The 20,309-nt window shown below is 39.5% G+C and overlaps 1 protein-coding gene across 5 annotated transcripts in view; it reads left to right on the plus strand.

The window, feature by feature from the left end:
* adgrg6 (adhesion G protein-coupled receptor G6) overlaps nucleotides 1-18,344 on the plus strand; it is a 111,030-nt gene extending 92,686 nt beyond the window's left edge. For all 5 annotated transcript variants that reach the window (XM_025898689.1, XM_019346067.2, XM_019346068.2 and 2 more), the window contains one exon: nucleotides 12,494-18,344. In XM_025898689.1, the coding sequence (XP_025754474.1) occupies nucleotides 12,494-12,705 (212 nt within the window). In that variant the 3' untranslated portion in view covers nucleotides 12,706-18,344. The remainder of the gene's footprint in view (nucleotides 1-12,493) is intronic.
* The last annotated feature ends 1,965 nt before the right edge of the window (nucleotides 18,345-20,309 follow it).

The following is a 20,309-nucleotide window of genomic DNA, read 5'->3' on the forward strand; positions in this document are numbered from 1 at the left end:
TTCGCCACCAATATGTTTTAAAAAGCTGAAGCATGGCTCTGAGACTTTTTCTTACTAAAGCGAGCAGGAGAACGACGTTGTCTGCATGGAGTTCACCGCTGACTCGTGCGGTGAACTCAGAACCATTCGTGCATACTCTGTGTGCAGAACAGAGCTGATGATTTAAACCCCAGTAGTCAGGAGCTGAAGAGTGAATGGAGCCACTTTAAAGGTTACTGTTGTTCAGGGTAAAGTGCTTTCTGGAACATCTTTCAGACAGTCCACAAATATCTTTCATGGCAGACGCTTTGGGGAATCCACTCGTGAATGATGCTGAATGTTGTCTTAACTGTTGCCTCGTGGTTCCTGTGCAGGTTGTGCGCTTTAGTCGGGAGACCTGACACATACTTTGGGGATCGTGCTGCTCCAGTTGTGTCAGCGTAGTTATCTGTCTTGGTGTGTTTGACCCACAGGAACTGATGCACATGTCAGCTCTGAATAGGATATTTCTTTCACTCTGTGATGGTCACACACACACGTGTGGTTGAAATGTCATACATACATGCACTTACACACTTCACCACATGTATCAATGCTTTGCATCATGAGCGACCTGCAGACCTATGAGTCAAACGCCAAGTCCAACGTTCCATCCAGCACGCTGCTGATCCTTTTATTCATGACCTTCATCGATATGTCTCATTCCATCTCTGTGCGATTAGATCATCCCTGAAACCGCCTGGAAAATACTGTCATCGTGCACAGTAGTCTACACTGGTGACAAATTTGGACCCTGTTCTGGATTCCAACCAAACCCAGGACAAATAAATCCATTATTTCAAAATAGAATAATTAGCAAAACTGAACATGTGGGACTAAAGCAGACCCAAAATGAGCTTGGTGTTCCACCAAGATAATCGGTTCATGACTCCCACACCCATCTTATCTTGATGCTTGACTATATAATCACAGCTGACAGTGTAATGAGATGTAGTGGCCCCATCTCACTCCGTCATGCTGTGCTGGAGTCAGTATTTTATTATCTTCTACTAAGAGAAAAAACGGTTATTAGACATTTGTCACGACAGAGGATGAAATCATTTGGAGTGACAGTGTTTCAAAGTTTAAAGCCATCAAACCTGTGGGTTTGTGGACCCCCTGAAATATATTTCACAGTCTCTCCTTTACAGTACCTGAAAAACACAGTGAACCAACAGTTTGGCTGAGCAGAAATGACACAGGTGTTTCCCAAAAGACAATAAGACGATGTACAAGAGGCATCATTGTGGAAAAAAAAAAAATTTCTCAACTTTTATTTACATTTGAGCAAAACGTTTTATGTCCAGAATTATTCATACCCTTCTCAGTAATCAATAGATAAGCCTTTATTGACTATTACAGCAATCAAACAATTCCTATAATTGCAGACCAGCTTTTTGCATGTCTCCACAGGCATTTTTGCCCACTCATCTTTAGCAGTGAGCTCCAAATCTTTCAGGTTGGAGGGTCTTCTTGCCATCACCCTGATCTTTAGCTCCCTCCACAGATTCTCAGTTGGATTCAAGTCAGGACTCTGGCTGGGCCACTGCAAAACGTTAATGTTTTTGTCTGCTAACCATTTCTTCACCACTTTTGCTGCGTGTTTTTGGTCATTATCCACTGGTGCCCAAGGCCAAGTTTCTCTGCAGACTCCCTGATGTTGTTGTTGAGAATCTTCATGTATTGCTCTTTTCTCATGGTGCCATTTACTGTGATTAGGTTCCCTGGTCCATTGGCTGAAAAACACCCCCAAAGCATTAGGTTCCCACCACCATGTTTGACAGTGGGGATGGTGTTCTTTGAGTTGAAGGCTTCTCCTTTTTTACGCCAAATGAAGGAAACATTATTGTGACAAAACAATTCAATTTTTGTTTCATCTGACCATAACAAAGAAGACCAGAAGTTCGCACTGTAGCCACTGGAACTTGAAAACATTTAGATATGGCCTTGTAGCCCTTTCCTGACTTGTGAGCAGCCACAATGCGTAGCCACAGGTCCTCACTGAGCTCCTTTGTCTTAGCCATGACTGTCCACAAACCAACTGCAGAGAGCTGCTGTTTTTCACCTGTTGAGTTGATTAAAACAGCTGTTCCCAATTAATTAGAGCAATTAGAATGCTTTAGAAGCATTCTAAAGCTTGGACTATTTGGAATGATATAGAACTTTGGATTTTCCCAGAGACTGTGACAGTTTGTGAAGAGTATGAATAATTCTGGACATGACACGTTTTGCTCAAATGTAAATAAAAGCTGAGAAATGGGGGGGGGTTTTTCCACAATAATGCCTCTTGTACATTGTCTTATTATCTTTTGGGATACGCCTGTGTCATTTCCGGTCAAAAAACACTTGCTGGTTGCATAAAAGTAGCTTTAAGTCAAAATTTGACAGGGGTATGAATAATTATGGGCTTGACTGTATATATTCACTACGATTCTCTAATTGTGACTCACTTGATGAAATCAAAACCAACCAACAGCAAGACGTCAGTCCCAAGTCTACAAACAAACCCTCAAAGCCTGTGAGTAGAGCTGGGCGATATAAGATTTTTTCATATCACGATATGTTTTTTTCATTTCAGGCGATAACGATATATATCACGATATAAGCCAAATAACTATATTTGTAAGATTTAAATGTGCCGTTGCTCACAAGTAAAATGTGAAATAATCAGCAGCTTGTTTTGATTTAAATATTTATTTCCCATAATAAGTTCAACAGGGTAGATGTACTTAAGGAACATGAGACTTCAGTTTCAGATAAATAAAGGCAAATATTGCAAACTACACAAAAGGCAGCCGCTAAAGCGTTTAAGTTTCAAAACAGAAAAAACAAAACAGACTACTAAATTGTCAATTCCACTTAGAAACAAAATTTTAATTCTAAAAATAAATCTTAGTTTGTTTTACTGAAGAACAGACAAAATTGACTAACTTTTGTCAATATCAAATAAACCGAGAACTAAAAGGAAATTCTCAATCTCTCCTTGTTGTATAGCTTAGCTTTTCAAACAGTTTTAACAGTTACTTTAGTCTGACAAAGCCGAATGACGAATTAGCGCTTTCAGTCAGAGATTGAACATGCACCGCTTTATTGTATTTCCAGACTTGCTTTCGGCACAATTTACAGTGCGCTACTCTGTTTTTTGTCAGACTTGAAATAGCCGAAATACCTTCACACTACGGAACTTCTGTGGCCCTTCCGTTCGACAATCTCTCCGGCATTGGAACCATCATCTGTTTTTTCTTCGGTAACCTTCGCTCACGCTCTCGGTTGATTTTTCTCTAGTCGGCGCACTCATTTCCTCCATTACCTGGGCAGCCCGGCTGGCTGCTTCCCAAACAAATGCACATGTGCGCCTTGGCACTTGTGCTGTACGTAACAAGTCACGTGACGTGACGCTGCGGCTGTGATTGGTTCGGCTCTGCGCTACTTAATTTGGATTGGCTGTTCTTTTTTTTCTTTTAAGAGGACAAGAGAGATGAGGCCTATCGCAATAGTTACATTTTTCTATCGAGAAAAAGTTATTTCGCAATACATATCGTTATCGTTCTATCGCCCAGCTCTACCTGTGAGGAACCAATACCATCCCAACAAAAGTTTGTGTTTTCTCCTTAATAACTCCAGGAGTTATGCTAGCTAGTGCATGCTTACTTTAGCCAAAAGTAATGAGCATCTATGCTGAAGGAAGATGTCTTTTGTCATGTAGTGAGAGTGCAGGCAGTGGGATTTAGAGAATCACTGAAGTGAGTTTGGTCCTCATTGATTACTGATGCAGTGACTGGCATGTTATTGATAAGCTGCATAAAGTGTAAAGGATGTAAATGGGAACATGTTCAGTGTGTTCCGCAGCTGTGCTCATCCAGAAGTTTGCATCTTAATGATGCTGGCTTTGACTCTTTTATATGCACAAAGTTTAGTTTCAAGAAGGAAAGAAAAAACACTCTGTGTTAGATATCCTTGTCTTTTGAGGGTCCAAATGACCTTTTTTGCTTTTCCGTTCCCATTTTTAAAAACCTGTGTAAAAGTATTTATCTGCAGACATCTGAACAGCTCTTGGTTGATTTTGGGTTCACCTCAGATGGGCGTTTGAGACTAATTTTACTGGAATGTTGATTAAAAGGGTTTTTTAGCCATTTTGGCAGATTTAATGTGGGTTGATGTGTAACCTTATGTCACCCTGTATCTGAAATCTATTGTCAAGTTGGAACTAAGATCAGAGCTCAGACACGTCATCCTTTGCCTGCTGCACTAAAGCCCAGTATTCACTTTGAAGGCTGCTTTTTTCTGCTTTTCCTTTTTCCAGGTAGGCAGCCTGGTATCTTGTGAAGGCCAAATTGAAAGCCCGTCTTTCCTCATAGCCTTACTGATATCGCTGTGTAGCTCAGCCAGACCTAACATATGGAACTACTGAATGATACATACATCCTCCATTAACCGAGGTGCTTGTGAAGCATCTGTTACTGTTTCCAGGCAGATTTGACTGATAGGAAAACTCCACTGTATCCTGCCTGCTCCGTGTGAGTCCACAAAGTCGGGATACGGTGGTCATGAGCAGAGACGTGGTCCAGAGATTAAAACTCAGATGAGCACGTCGGGCGAATCATGGACAGCTTTGGATGCAACACCTGGTTCACTTCCAAGCAAAACAGAAAATACTTTCCAACCACCGTCTTTTTCATTTTATTGGCAGTGTTGTGTACAGGAATTGTCAGAATGTCTCAGCCAGGTCCAAGCCACTGAAGAACTGCAGATCTCGCATAGTTCGAGGACTTTTCACTGATTGTCTATTTTTAAAATTTTTATGTATGATTTTTATGTGTCAGTATCAGCTTCTTTGACCCGTTGCCCTTCCTGAGGTTCTCTTTAAGGGTACTTTCTCAGGTGAAGCTGGATTACACCTTTGTTATCAAGCACTGACATGCTGACAGAGTAAGGGGTTACAGTTTGAGTCAGTTCTTAGTCAACGATCACTTCTTTAACAGTATTTGCAGTAAAGAACAAAAAGTTCTAAAGTGAGGAAGGAAAATGGAGGCCAATAAAAAGATAATGGAGTGCAGATGAAAACATAAAATGTGTTGGACACCACAACAAAATAAAGATTTTACTCAAAACCTTATCGAAAAATAATCTTTATGAAGTGATTTAAAGAAGTTGCTGATTGTGCCAGTTTCAGATTGTCAGACAGGGCGGTGATATTGACTGGTTTTGTGTCAGCGTTTGGCCAAACTAATAGTGTAAGAAAACACACAAATCCTGGCCGGACACCACAAAACTGTTCACATGGTCATGTCCAGCTTGCTCATTTTTACTTTGTACTGTCTCCAGTGTTGCCTGAGCCACATCGTGAGGTGTAATCAGCAAAGACAGTATGTGATGTCTGAGTCCTACTGACACTCGAATACACATGAAGACATTTGCCGTTTGCCTTCAGATCAGAGCTTTGTTGCTGCTTGTCGTCATCTCTCTAGATGAGGCCTGATTTGCTGCACAGTGTCGGCTGAGCATGTCGTTCCAGTATCTCGCTCTGTCTTTTACTTCTAAGCACTAACAGAGCTCAGGGCAGAGTCTAAGTAGAAGCAGAATCATTGCCAAGTGATCTGGTTGTTGTCTGGTTAATTTCTTCAAGCTTTGTCCAAAAAAGTGAAACCCTGAAATATTCTCTTGTTAGGAGCCATTTTTATTTGCAAGTGTGTCATTTGGACACCAGGGTTGATGGATAAGGTAAAAACACAGTTAAGGAAATCAGGCAAATGATGATTTGAGAAAGTGTGTTTTAAACAGAATTCAAAGAAGAAAGAGATTCAGTGACTGACCTCAGTAAAGTTAATCTGGAGTCTCATAGTATAGTCCTCACAGCAAGAGGTCAGACACCTTCTGTCACACGTGCTCAAGAATGTCAGTCAAAGAAAATCAATTAAAACAGTTCAACTCTCCTGGTTTGAGTCAAAGCTTACATAAATACATTTTCCCTGTGGATTATTTAGTCTTTAAAGACTCAAACAAAAAGCTGCGTCCACAGCGCTACATGATGAGCTGCATTAGCTTTTTTATTCGTTTGCTTTGCCACTTGGAGGCAGCAGAAGCAGGGGGTGAACGGTGCTACCACAACCACACACAGGACTGTTGCCTTTACACGTGACCTGGAGCGACATTTAAACTTAACAGCCTGCTGCGCCCTCGTGCTGCAGGAAAGACCGGACGATAAAATCTGTGTGGGTTCGACTGTATAAGTGTAAACTTTAACATGTGATACTGTCAGATCATCTGTGGCACATACCATTTATCAGCGCAGCTTTATTGTGTGGAATGCTTTAGGCCTGCAGAAACAGACTGGTTTGTCCAATGACTTTACTATAACATAAAAGCATGTACTGAAAATAATGCGTTTTTATTTGTACCTTAGAGGAGGATGACGTCCCATAAGCATTCTCATTCAGATCATAGCCTGCGGTGGAAATGGACAGCGTGTTATTAAGTCATCTGCGCTGAAGGAGGAATTCTCTCTTTGTCTTTCCTACGAGGTTGCTTCACAGTTCCTCAGTGTCTGCACCGGTGTCAGTCTATCCTTGTATCATTTCCAGATGTTTGAGGTCGGAGCATCTCTCCATCACAGAGCAGGCAGATCATGACCAGGGACCGACCTGCTATTCCCAAACGCCTTTTCTATGACACCATCTCAGCCCTAACACCCCTCTCAGTTTCTGTCTCTGTCTTAAAGTGTACTCTGGTGTACAATTGAGGGATTAAAAAAAATAAAACGGTATTCCCCTTAAAAATGTTGTCCATGTGTCAGAGGAGATGCAGCAAGAAAACAAAACATCCCAGTGTGACATCATGGGGCATTTTAAAAGTCAAAATGAATGCATGGGACCAGCTGCAACATGACCGTGCGAGGCCAGGGGCATAATCAGCGCTGTCATAATGCATAGTGAAAGGAAGTCATGACTGCAGTCCACGCCAGCAGGAAATCATTTCTTGACCCTGAAGCTTTTTGTGTTGCAAAAGGACAACAGTTGGAAGAGATGTTGGGAATAATCTCCGAATGCGTAGTAAGACAACACAATCAATCAATCCATTCTTTGTTTAATCAGGCAACGATAGAGAAGGAGCTTCTTTGTTTGAACAGCGTGATTTAGATGCAATCTCACATATTTCCTGCTTTACAATATCAGACCAGGAGGTCAGCGCACAGACATATGCATGTGTTTGATTTGGCTCAAAGTGCACACATTTAAGTCAATTGCTTTGGCCCATTGTCCACAAGAATGTTCCATAAAATGTAAAACTGTGAAGACTGCTGGTATATCTATACCATAAATCCAGAATTCAGGATGACATTTTTAACAAGTAGACAAAATTATTGTCTCAAACTGCCACACCTGTAAAGAGCCCCGGAGCATCATTAACTTCTAAGAAGTCTTCCTGGACTGAATGAGGAACAAAAGGAAACCCCTGAAGGTTTGATGAAGACACTTTTTGTAAATGAATGAACATTTTCCAGACATTCTCACATTAAGAGCACTGAGACTAGTGTTTGGACTTCTATTCTTCTCAGTTCGTTCTAATTTTGATGTTTAGCTTGTTCCCCGGTTAGCCCTAATGCTAACCTAAAACAAACATGCAGTTCACAAAATTATGGTGACCATATTTTGATTTCCAAAAAAGAGGACACTTGGCTCAGTGATGAAGAACTTGCTTAAAGAAACATAAAATCGGCCCCGGCATTTTGACTAGAGACCGGCCCACCAGGTATTATAGGAAAAACCATAAAGCCTTTGAATGAAAACAAACGCTGTTGTGACAGTGGTGTACACTGTCTTGTTGGTATATGTATGATTTCTATACATTTTACATCAGATGAAAACTTTGGTTGTAAGATTCAGATAATTATTTATTAAAAGCTAGATATTTTAAATGAGAATAAGAAAGAAAAGTATTTCTTTGTGCCCCCTTTCCCTGTTAATGCCCTACCTGCCCCCCTGGCAAGGCTGTGCTAGACCCGCCCCTGCACAGTTACCAGCTTTCAGCTACATAGAAAAGGATCCTGGTGTTATTTGTCTCTCAGAAACAGCTCATAACTTCCCTTCAACTCATTCATGTCACGAAAAAGGTAACCCAGTTTCTCCATCATCTGTTCAGCTCTGATGATTCTCTTGTGTCTTTTTCCATTCTCGCTGAAGTCCGGGACAAACTGCGGTCCTTTTCAGCTCAATATGAAACGCATAATATTTTCTCTGAATACGGGACGATTCCGTTGTTTACGGGACGGTTGGCAACTCTAATAACTAACCTTATCAATAAAGTTCACTATCAGTAACATCATAGCACCCACCCAGCTGTATAGAAACTCCGTCATGCTAGATAGTACGCAGTACGAGTTATTGTAACTGACTGTAAAAAGTCAGCACAACGAAAATAAACTCCACCTAAACTTGGTTTATATCTGACCCAGATAGACTGCAGGTCATAACTTCTTACCTGAAGAACAAGCGCTCACAAAGCAGCAGTTTGGGGATGACGTCACACACAATGGTCCTCTGTCAGAATATAGGAAAACCCGGAAATTTTTATCAATCTCGAAAATCCCCCCGAACGCCCCGGACAGAACGTGAAAAGAGGACATGTCCGGGGAAAAGAGGACGGTTGGTCACCCTACACAAAATCCCATCAACATCTGGGACTTGTGACATTTCTGGAGCTTTTGCATTGTTGCTGGTAGCTGTGGGTTAGTTTATAAGAGGGTTGGTTCTTAAATTCAGGGTAACTGACAAAGCATATTAACACTTTCATATTTCATTTTTCCTCTTGTGTCCATTTTTTTTTCATCTTCCTTCTTGTTTGGAGTCAGTAGATTATCTGGTAGCAGACTTAAAAGTACATTCCAGTCGTCGTTGTCCCCAGCATTGTTTCCTCCAAGTTTCCCCCTGTAGGATCGTGAGACAATCTCAGGTCAGACAAGATGTGAAATCCCTCCAGTGAGGGTCGACCCCAGCGACTCTTCTCAGCTTGTTATGTCTGGGAAACCTTTGATTCAGTTTTATTTATATTGTTCTAGTTTCAAAGTGCTTTATATTATGGAGGTAAAGACCCTACAATGTTAGCAAAAGAACCATAGCATTCAGACTCCTGTGAGCAAGGACATAGTGGTGAGGAGGAAGAACCCCCATTAAACTGGTAAAGGCCTCTGGCAGAACCAGAATCGGGCAACCATCTGCTGCGCCTGATCTGGAGCCTGAGGAGAAAGAGGAGCACAGAGAGGCCACAAACACAAACGCTTTGCAAGAGAAAAATGGGAAGGCCCCATAACTAACGGATGGTTCAGGCCTGTCCATAACTAAACAATCCATAATTAAGGGATGACCCAGCCTTCATTGGAAGCTTTACCTAAAAGGAAAGTTTTTACTTTATAAAGCAATTGACCAGGAGGCTTCCTGGTCAGATGCCTGAAACATCTCAACAATTCTACTTTCTCTCACCCATTCTAGCCATCTTCTCTCATTAAAGCTCCGCCTTCTGACTAAGCAGTCTTTTCACCCAAATGGTTTTGTGGGTGCAGGCCCACAAAAGTCTGTCTGTTAATCGGTCTATTTTACTTTAGAAATAAATTAGTTTTTGAAAATATGAAAATATGAAATATCAGTTACTCTGTACTCCTTTACATCCTCCAACTGCTAACTATCACATGTTTTGAGTTTATGTAGAAGTATACTTATTTTCATCGTTCATACCTGTAGTGGCCGATAGTTTTATCCAAATTATGCAGTTTTGATGACCTCGTATGAGCAACCACTTGGCAATAGTGGTAAGGAAGAACTCCCTTTTTACACGAATATAACCTCTGGCAGAACCAAGTTATCCGCCATGATTGGTGGCAGGTGAGGAAGACAGAGACACCCTGTGGAAGATAAATAATAACTAATAATTAAATGCAGAGAAGTGTGTAAACACATAAAGCAGTGAGTGAAAAAAGGTGAAGATGACATGTGTAATGTACAGCACATCTTTTTATACTAGTCCCATCACCTATGATTTAAACACATCTTCAGCTAAACCGCTGATAACAGCGGTTAGGTCAAAATTATATACCGCATACTGTCACCGTTCTATTTCTGCATATCGTATGCACACATTTTGAGTTACGATCTCAGCATCTAGTGCAACATGAAATTTCGACCCCGGGTGATATGACCCAGAGTATCCCGGTTATATTTTCTGCTGGCTCATAAAATCCTTGAAAAAGCAGGGTTTTTTGAGCAAATAAGAAATGAAAGATGGAGAAAAACAAAACAGAAAACCAGACAAAAACCAGACAACATTTGGCAAGACAGATAAATAATCTGCCCTAAGTTGAGTTCATCATAGCACTGTGAGATGATCAGAACTTATCGAATATGTTTTCCCATCCAAACTCTGCTGAGAGAAGCACAAAAAAGATTGTTAATCTTGTGAATTTCACTCATGGTTAAATAAAGCAGCAAAGATCTCAGGTTATTCAGTGGTTGGCGCTACCTACGTGTTCTACGAGGGAGCTGTACTCTGGCATTTCTTTCAGTTCCTGATGAATAAACAGAGTTGGTTCTGGCTTAAGTCTGGCCAGTGTTCATATCACCATCCTTGTACCGTAGACCTGTTATACCTTACTCTTGCAGTCCTACTTGTCACTCTGTGTAGGACAACCTTCAGCTGTTCTGAGCAGTGTTTAAATTAGACTGTGAATAACTTTCATGTAACTGTCATGCCTGAACAAGAACATGTTTGACTTAACATATTTTATGTTATTTTATGAATTCCAAAACAGTCTAAAGACAAATAAGAGATATTGTTTTCACAAATATCATGCTGAAGGTAGATACTTTTGGCTCAGAGCGATCGTAATTGTGGTACATGGATTGTTTTCACGGGTAGGGTCAGATATTATTGCACATGACTGTAGAAAAATACGTTGTGTTTCTCCTGGACATTTTGACCTCACTCACATTGCTGTGTTTTACTTTCTTGGTAAGTTGATTTAAAATATGCTGTACTTATGTAAATCCTTCATTTTTTCATGGACTAAGGAATTCTTCTTGTATATTTTAAGGTTTAAACAACTGCTAAGTTTCTACATTTCTTCAAGCTTTCCAAGTTTTTTCAGATCGCATTTTTAATATTGCATAGTATGAGTGCTGCAAGAAGTACAGTATTAAATGTCTGTGGGCTGAGTACTTGTGACTGCAAAAGGCTAAAGGCAGAAGATAAATGAAAAGTGGTACAATGTAAACGTAACTGCAAAATCAAAGTTAGCACCAGGTCTTTGTGCAGCCCAGAGGACTCTAAGTGGACTCTGCAGGCGCTAACCGTGTTGGCCTGGATGATGTGGTGCGGGGTGAAACAGCGGACAGGGTAAAGTCTTGAAGGTCTTAAATAACTTAGTATTTATGTATTTTAGCGCAATGTTTTAAACTCTCATGTCAGCTGTGATTTGCTGTTGCTCTTGGGCGGTTCCTGTTCTCTCAACCTATTCAACAAATTCTATAGCGTTCTATGGCACTGCTGGCTCCTGTCAGCATGAATAGCACCAGCCCCATTTTCTAGCTCCATCTTAATTTCCTCAACCCCTGGCCATGGTGTGGCCACTTCTTTCATAATCTCATTCTTTTGGTTACTACTAGAAGTCATTAAAGTTCAAATTTTGTCTTATGGCACTGGTGCTCTCGGCCACTAGGCCCTTGAATAACAAAGTCTGCATATGGAGAGAGCAGTGGCAGTGTTTTTAAAAGTCAAAATACTGCCAACCAGGAGAGCGCAGCGTGCTGGAGGGTTCAGTTTTTGCACTTTGCTTATCTGTGGTTTCGATTTTCATTTGCTTTTTGCTATGATTTAAGCTTAAAAGTACTTGGTGAGGTTTATGTCAGGTTCTGGGTTTAGGAAATGCCAAATAACAACACTATCTCTGTGCTGATTATGGTGATCGCAGTGAGACTGATTGTACTCTTTATAATTTCATTACCCAGAAAGTGGTCTGTCCACAGTTAATTAACAAATTATCATTCTTGATCTTTGTCTTCTCTTCCTTTCCTTTCTACCCTGTGTTCAGAGCATTCTTCATCCTCTGCCTTTGAGTTTATTTCAATCCATATAGTTTAGTCTATATAGTTTTTATATTTTACAGGGTTCACCATGATACCAGTGCAGTCTGAATGGTTGGTTTTACCATATCATCAGAAACAAGCAATGAGCAATGACATGAGTTAAATTATCAACCAGATCATAATACACACCTTATTAATTTATCCTGTTTGTAAAGCTTTTGACTAGAAGTAATACTAATAAGTGAAGGTTAAATAACAAGTGCTAACATGTTTAATTTGACATTTTCACCGTGAGTGACAGTGTCAATGTAATCAGATTTCCTTCTAATAACTGATAATAACTGATGTTAATCCATAATTAGGTCATAACACCTGCTTTCCCTCTGTGTTTTTGATCCCTGTAGCTAAATGCTACTCCAAACAGACCAATCCAAAGTGCATCTCCTCATCCTGTTCCTCCTCAGAAGTGGAGCCCAACTCCTCTTCCTCCTCGTCCTCCATCCTTCCTGTCAGCCAGATGATTGACAAGGTGAAAGGTTACTGTTCCACACACTCTGACAACTTCTGCAAGAACATCATCATGCCTGACACCTGCACCCACTGCACCAGGTTTTAGATTGCCCTCAGCACTTCTGCTGCCCCCCATTAGAATATGTTCTTGACCTGCCCACATTGTTCTAGAAACTTCATAACATCCTGTTCACAGCTTCACTGAAAGGCTTCTGTTAAAGGTTCATACATGAAGCACAGCACTGGAACATGAGTCATTATTCTGTACATGCCGCTGAACATTATTGAACCTGTGTTCTGGAAGTACTTCTAACATTTCTGGATTTCAGCCTTCAACCGTTCAGTCTGTTGGATATCTTCCTAATGTTCCAGAACTTTGTGAGAGCCTTTTGCAAAATTCGATGTTTTGAAACGTATCCAAGTATTCTAAAGTTGTGTGACACCCTCATTCCAAGAGAAAGGTTGTAGCGGCTGACTGAGTTGAATTACAGAACATGATTATAAACTCAATGAAGCCTGAGTCAGTGCTCAGAGACTTTTGCACGTTCCAGAAATCTCCAGCATTCGACATTCCCTGTGTTTCAAAAACTCTCAGAGCCTCAACGGTTTGAGAAGCTTTGAATTGTAGAGCTCGTCCAAGCAGCACAGAGCTCTAAAAGCCTTAGTCAGAGAGTGTTTTTTTATTTTTTTATTCTTCTGATATTCATTGAGATAGCCCCGTAACACTGTACAAGCCCAACACCCACACAAACTGTTTAGAAGCGTTCTGTCTCAGCCTCAGAGATGTCCCTGAAAACTTTGTTAAACCGTGTGTCATCATGTGAATTGTTTGTTTTGCTGTAGGAGCACATAGTTTTTTGTACAATTAATTCAACAATCTGCAAAAAATTGATATGTTTTCATTTAAGTTAAATTTACAAGGAGCAGGCCGGTTTGTCAGAGTGTACTCTAATTTGATTGGATATTTTTCCTCAGTACAGAGTATGCAATAACGTGATTAAATTCCTTTGTACAAAAGTCCTTGCTTTTCAAGAAATATGCTTTTTTATGAAATATGCTTAAACGGCAGCCTGTGAACTCATCAGAATTAAGTTAATCAACACAAATTATTCTGAATAGGAATGATAAGAGAAGCTACAGGGTGGTCAGTGACGCTGATGTGATTCTACTGTATCATATCAAATTACCAGAATTGGCCGACTTGGCTGCCAGACTGTAAGACGAAACTAGGAGCAAGGGGGAGTGATCAGAGGGGTGAGGAAAGGAAAAAAAAAATGAAAAAAGGACGTTATTGAAGAAAAAATAGACTCTTAGGTTTGGCATCTTTTTAATACTGTGATGTTTATTAAAACTGTCCATTTGTGCACGTGTGTGTGGAGCCATACCCTCTGTAAATATAGATCTATCTATTCTATGTGCCTTATTTTTATTGTGAAAATCTGTCTGGATGGTTGATTTTATTCGTGCCTTTGTAAGGTCCTCAGAGGGTCACTGCAACTGTACATACTTTATGCTTTATATACATGCTTTAAGTTCTGATGACCAAAAGGGCAGAAATAGGATGGACACACACAAAAAGAGAATTGAACAGAATATAATCTCCAGGCCGATTGATCAAGGTGTTTTCAAATATTCATTTAACATATTTACATTTATTAAAAATATTATTATCATGAACAAAACTTGGTATGTCTATTGATGGAATGCTTGAGTATATCAACACATATTTTGATTTTCAGACTCCATTTTTGAAAATGTCGTGCTCATATATAATTATTGTAATATTTCCCACATGTTTGGTGGTTTAGTGGATAAAAGATAAAGTTAAGCCAGAAGCTGTTGAAGCTTTCTTGTGCATGTCAGCCAGAGTTTAGCAATCATAGTGGTAAATTCTTTACTATTCAAATTTGGAGATTCGTTTTCTTACTCTTGTTCAAATATCTGCTCTTATTCAGAATTTTGTAATAGTTTTTTAAGGTAATGCAGCTGCTAATATGACAATATTATAGCCTGAAGGACTTATGGATAAGTTTACCCAGATCACATAAAAATGCTAAGTCTGCCCATGTTGTGGTTTAGACAATAAAACTCAGCATCAGTGTGTCTTTTCATATTAGATATTCAAATTACTACAAGTATTTTGCAGACCTCCTTTTAGAAGGAACATATTTCTAAGGGAAACCTGATGACAGCCAAGTCTGTAGGTTACTCAGCGGTCCTGGAAGTGCAAGAGGAATTCCATCCTAGTTCTTTCTTCTTCTTTCTTGACAAATATCTAAAGCAGAGGAGATTTAAATCTATCAGCATGAAAAACGAGAGGGAACAGGAGCAGTGACAGAGGATATTTTTGTTCTCGTAATTTGGCTGAACTGATCCATGAATTTAATCATCAGTATCATTTTTCTTCTTAAGAGAATCAACCGAGTTAGCAAAATAATCTACACTTATTTCTCAAAATGTAAAAAAGTCAATATCAGTTTCATATTAATGTTGTTTCATCACCTTCTACACAGGTAAAGCAGCATTTTTACATATGGTTTAATTTGTAAGGCCATGAAAGTCACCACTTCCTGCCCTTCCTTAGACTTTAGATCCGGATAAAAATTCCTCTGTGTAATAAAGAGATATAAAATGAAACTCCATGGCACACATGCAGCCACCATGCAGTGATCATTTAGTCTATGAAGAACATTTAGTCATTAGCAAAGATGTTCACGTTTCATCAAGGCTGAACTAGTTTCCTCTCAGTAAATCAAGTGTGATATTCATTGCTTGACTGTGTTTGTATCATGGACAACATCGTCAGTCTAGGTATGCCAGACTGCATTGAAATTTAAACCTGGTTGCAGTTTATACAATATTTTATTAAAATAAAAATGTTGAAATGTTGAAAATGTAATTCGTCATTGCTGTTAGACCAAAATTATAACTGCGCTTTCAAATCCGGTGGATAAACTCGCTTTCATTTTTAATTCCTACCAAATTGAAAAACAATAATTCCCATGTTTTAAGGCCCCTGAGACCTAAACCATCACAGGTGGTTATCCTAACCCTGTTCCTTTATTCCTATTTTCTGGAAGCGGTGTAAATAGCTTTTGATGTTAGTTGGAATCATTATTGTCTGGGAAGACAATTTAAAAAGAACAGAAATAAAATATTCTGCTTGGTGACTGGGTTGTGGCTGATGAGAAGGTTAATGACTTGCACATAAAATGTTATCCAGTTTGCCACCAAACAATCAAACGTAATCTTTTTTCTTTATTTTATCAATCAAATCTAATAGAAACATACACTCTGCACATTAGATCGTGTGTTAAATATATATATATATATGAAGTAGTAGCATTGTATCAGTATTTAAAGCTGTAAGAAGCTCAGTTAGTAGTTAGATTGTCTGAAAAGTTCACTGTTACATTTAGAAAAATATAACTTGTGTGTGATAAAGAGAGACATCGTAGTAGTAGACCTTTCTTTGACCCTGCAGCACTTTAACTCCCATTTACACAATTAGCACTGGAGCATTCTTGGTGTTGCAATCAGTCAAACAGTTTTATGGTGGTCATTTGTCACCACCATAAAATTTCATGAATTCTGTCAAAGTGGGGAAAAAGCACCTTCCTGTTCCAATAGAAGCCTTTTTTTGGTAAAAAAACAAGTATGTGTGCTACTCTGTTCCATTGCTTTGAGCAGTCTTTATTGTGTCGTATACTATTTATTTTGTAAATGACTGTATGTCTTCCTGTGTCTGGTTAACCACATAATCAACTTACTGGGAGGGAAAACCATAGAGGATGAACATAGGGACCTATCTGAGGTCTTTTTTGGTATTCAGACTCATTGGACCTCCACTCATCAACTGTTGGCTAACTGGACTTCCACTGCCTACATGGAGCCAACAGCATTCAACACTGCAGAATGTATTGTTGTAGTCACGTATTGTACCCCTTAACCCCTGTTTCTTTTTTCTTTTGCCCAGAGTGGCAGAAGAATGCACTCTTCAGCACTCAGAAACAATTCCCTTGAGACTGTGAAAGAAGAGCCGAGGCCTTTTTGGCAGGTCCGTGCGGGGGCATAGCTCAGTTATCCCATCAGTCACTGGACTGGCTTCAGCCTAAGGGTGGAAAAAACTATTGTTGTACTTTTGCTCGCACCCAGCACAGAGCCAAAGATGGTTAAATATAGAGCACTGAATGACAAAAGAAGATTATTGCACCTGAAATTATTCAGGGGATTTTATTAAAATATCAAATAACATGTTAATCCTACAGGACTGACAGTTTTTATTGCAGAATTGCCTTAAAATGTTCATATCAAGCATGACTGCCCAGAGAGGACAGCACACACACACACACACACACATTGGGTTTTCATATCTTGTGGGGACATCTAATTAACAATGCTTTCGCTAGCCCCTTACCCTAAACCTAACCATAACTCAATTGTAACCCTGGCACTAAAACCACATTTTGAGTCTCAAAAATGCCTTCAAATTTGTGGGGTCCAGGATTTTGGTCCCCACAAAGTTATGAATATATGCTGACACACACACTGAAATTACCAGGTGTGCACACCTGAATTTATTTATTCCATTTTGAAGCTTTCTTTAAATCATCTGCAAAACAAAAGTCATGCTTTGATTAAGGTGCAGGGTGTTGATTTACTTTAATATTTGCTATTATTTTTCTTTCTTATATTCAACATATCTTATTCTAAAAATAGCCAGACCTCTGTCTTCATCTGGACTTGGCAGAAAGAAGCTTGCAGATGTTTAAGTTTAGTTTGTGGGGAGCGCTCACTGTGGGTTTCAGTTCAATTTAGGAACTTTTACTGAGAAAATATGAAAACATTTCAACTATGTTATCTGATCTGTGGACCAGAAGAAAAATAGTGACTATTGTTAGCCTTATGCTTTAAATTTATATTGCAATCATGTCCTGAAGTTTTTCTTGTTTTGTTTTTTATTGCATTTTTATTAAGGAAGATTTTCCTGACTGGGAACAAAGCTGAATGTTTGTGTGGTAACAAAATGAAAAAGTACACACAGAGTGTAAGGAGAGTGCTCAATCCAGACAGGCTGAAAACAAAAGTCACGTGACAACATCAGATGAACCCAAACTCTGCCCAACGCCCGGAAAAGGCCAATAAAGAGCCTTAAAGTTAACATCACTTGTACTGGTTGGCTGAAGAGGCCAGAATTCATTTTATGTTTCTAATCGAGCAGAAATTAATTATTTTAATGAACTGCCAATGCCCGCCTTGACTTTTTGAAGCCGTTTGTAGACGAGCTCTTTAATCTGTCTGCTCTTGTGCAGAATTCTTGTTCCCTAACAGCTCTCTGCCAGCTCAGCATGCAGTAGCATTATAGTCACTGTTCAATCAGATATCCAAACTCAGTAAACGTTACGAGTCCCGTTTCGTTTCCTCTGGGCTAACAGGTTAAGTCCACACACATCTCTATTTTCCTCTAACATGACGTGTGTACAGTTGCATTTAATGTAAATACTTCATGACACCTGCACTATGTTTAGTTGACGGATATTGTACCACGTGCGGATGTTTCACCGAGGATTGTAACTCATCTTGGCTTTTGCTGTGTTTTAGCGTTTGTACTATTTTTTCTATGATTCTGTGAACGCTTGTCCTCCCTTCACGGCTGTGTTATTTTCTGGTTTTTCTGTGAGGTTATTTTGTGCAAGCATGCTTTAGTTTCAGCATTAAAGGGAATAAAGGTTTGACATGATCACAGAGCTGGAGTCAAACTTTTGTGTTGCTTCTTTATTTTTTTTTGTGACCTATGACTTTGAGTGTTAAGACATTTCAGTTAAGAACACAGAGGAAGTTCCCTGCTGACTGGTCGCACCTGGTATAGTGAAAAGATTTCTATCAACCCAAATCATGAATTCCTTCTGCTAAAAGTAAGCAAATAGTTTTAGAAAATGAAAATTTAATGAAAAAAGAAAATGAAAGTCAAAATTATTGATATGCAACACATTTTAAACCCCAGTGGGACTTTTCCCGTGCTGCCTCCAACCCCTTTGTTGTTTCTTTCATAACGAAAGCTTCACATCAATTCTTTACACGAGGTGCACGAACACATTGAACTGTAAATTGATTGTCCTGTTAAACTGATTGTCCTGACAAAGGGCAAGGGAAGACTAGAATATTTATGCAAAGAGGGCTGATTAGAGCTTCATGAACATAATCAATACAGGTGAGGATGGTTACGACCACAAAGCAGGAAGTAAAATACAAAACATAAATGAGAGAACTAACAAGGAGATCAGATGTCAACAAGATGTCAGGCTAGGGCTTAAAAAAGAAAACTAAAACATTAACAGAGTAAGGAAGACGAGGGACAGAAAAACACACAAGAAGTAAAATAGAAACTGGAGGAAAAAGACCCAATATTCAAAACTAGCACAGGAACAGCAAACACCATGACAGACAGAGATAATATCTCTATATCAGGAAAAGGATCTGTCTCAAAGGTTTTCATGTTTCATGGCTCAAAACCTGATTTTAAAAGAAAAAGAAAAAGAAAGAAACTGAAACAACAGAGTTTAGAGAGGAAACCAGAAATGGCACAACTGTGTTTCCTTAGCAGTCTGGACCTGAATGATCCTCTAATAATGTAACATCAGTGTAATTAAACCAAAGCTGAGCAAAGATGGTGAAAATAAAGAAGGAAAGAGGCTCTGCTGCAACAGCGCAGGTGGGAAATGCCGTCCTCAAAGACACAGACGACGTCTCAGATAAGAGTCAACAGGGTCTGGTTTAAAAAGAGAAGGAAGCAAAAAAGACGACAAACACTACCTGATCCACCGATGGCATGGATTACCAAGTGATGGCATCCTGCAGAGATTAAAGGCCATCAGTTTTATACTCACCCTAAAAATCACTTTCAGTGTCATCATTTGTGCAGACACAATGTCTGAGGCAGAAGAAAGAAACTCAGGTAAGAAAACATCTGGAAGTCGCTCAGAGTTGCTGCTGTGCCCGAGAAATGAGCCAGCCAAGGTGGTTCGGGCTTCTAATAAAGATGCCTCCTGGGTGCCTCCTGGAACCGACAGGAGATTTGTTAACTCACCTCATCCGAGCACATCTTGAGATTTCCTGCGACGATCTGGAAGATGCTGCTGGGAAGCACGTTTGAAGTAGCTCGCTTAGTACGGTGCCACCATGACCAGACTTGGATGAGAAGGGGGAATGGACAGACAGATGTTTATGATTCAGCACATGAGGCCTGTGGGTTTTATCACCCACTTCTACTTCTACTCAGCCTTATCCAGTTTTTATGACAATTTTAAGGTGCAAAAATTGAACATATAAAATAAATGCTGTCCATATTTTTTGAAAAATGGTCCATTGACCTATTTTCAGGTCTTTTTTTGGTTGTTGTTCAGCAGAAATAACTCAAAGACTATGAAAAGAGAAGAGTCTGAAATTTTCTCTGACCTTTGGTGCCATCAAACTGAATCAGGATTTGTAATTTGTTACAGATACACCAGAAAATGTCCAAGTATTGGCTGGTTAAGTTATGAAAAAAGTCACACACTCTAGTAAAGTCCCAAATTTTATTGAATTAATTAAAATAAATGTCTGAGGACTGTTCCACATCATTAAAGCATGCTGTAAGGTTACCTGGTAGATATCTGAGTTTTTCAATGGTAGATTAGCCACAAGTCAAAGGGGAGAAAACACAAGACGTGC

This window comes from Oreochromis niloticus, linkage group LG15 (genome assembly GCF_001858045.2).
Source record: "Oreochromis niloticus isolate F11D_XX linkage group LG15, O_niloticus_UMD_NMBU, whole genome shotgun sequence".
NCBI lineage: Eukaryota > Metazoa > Chordata > Actinopteri > Cichliformes > Cichlidae > Oreochromis > Oreochromis niloticus.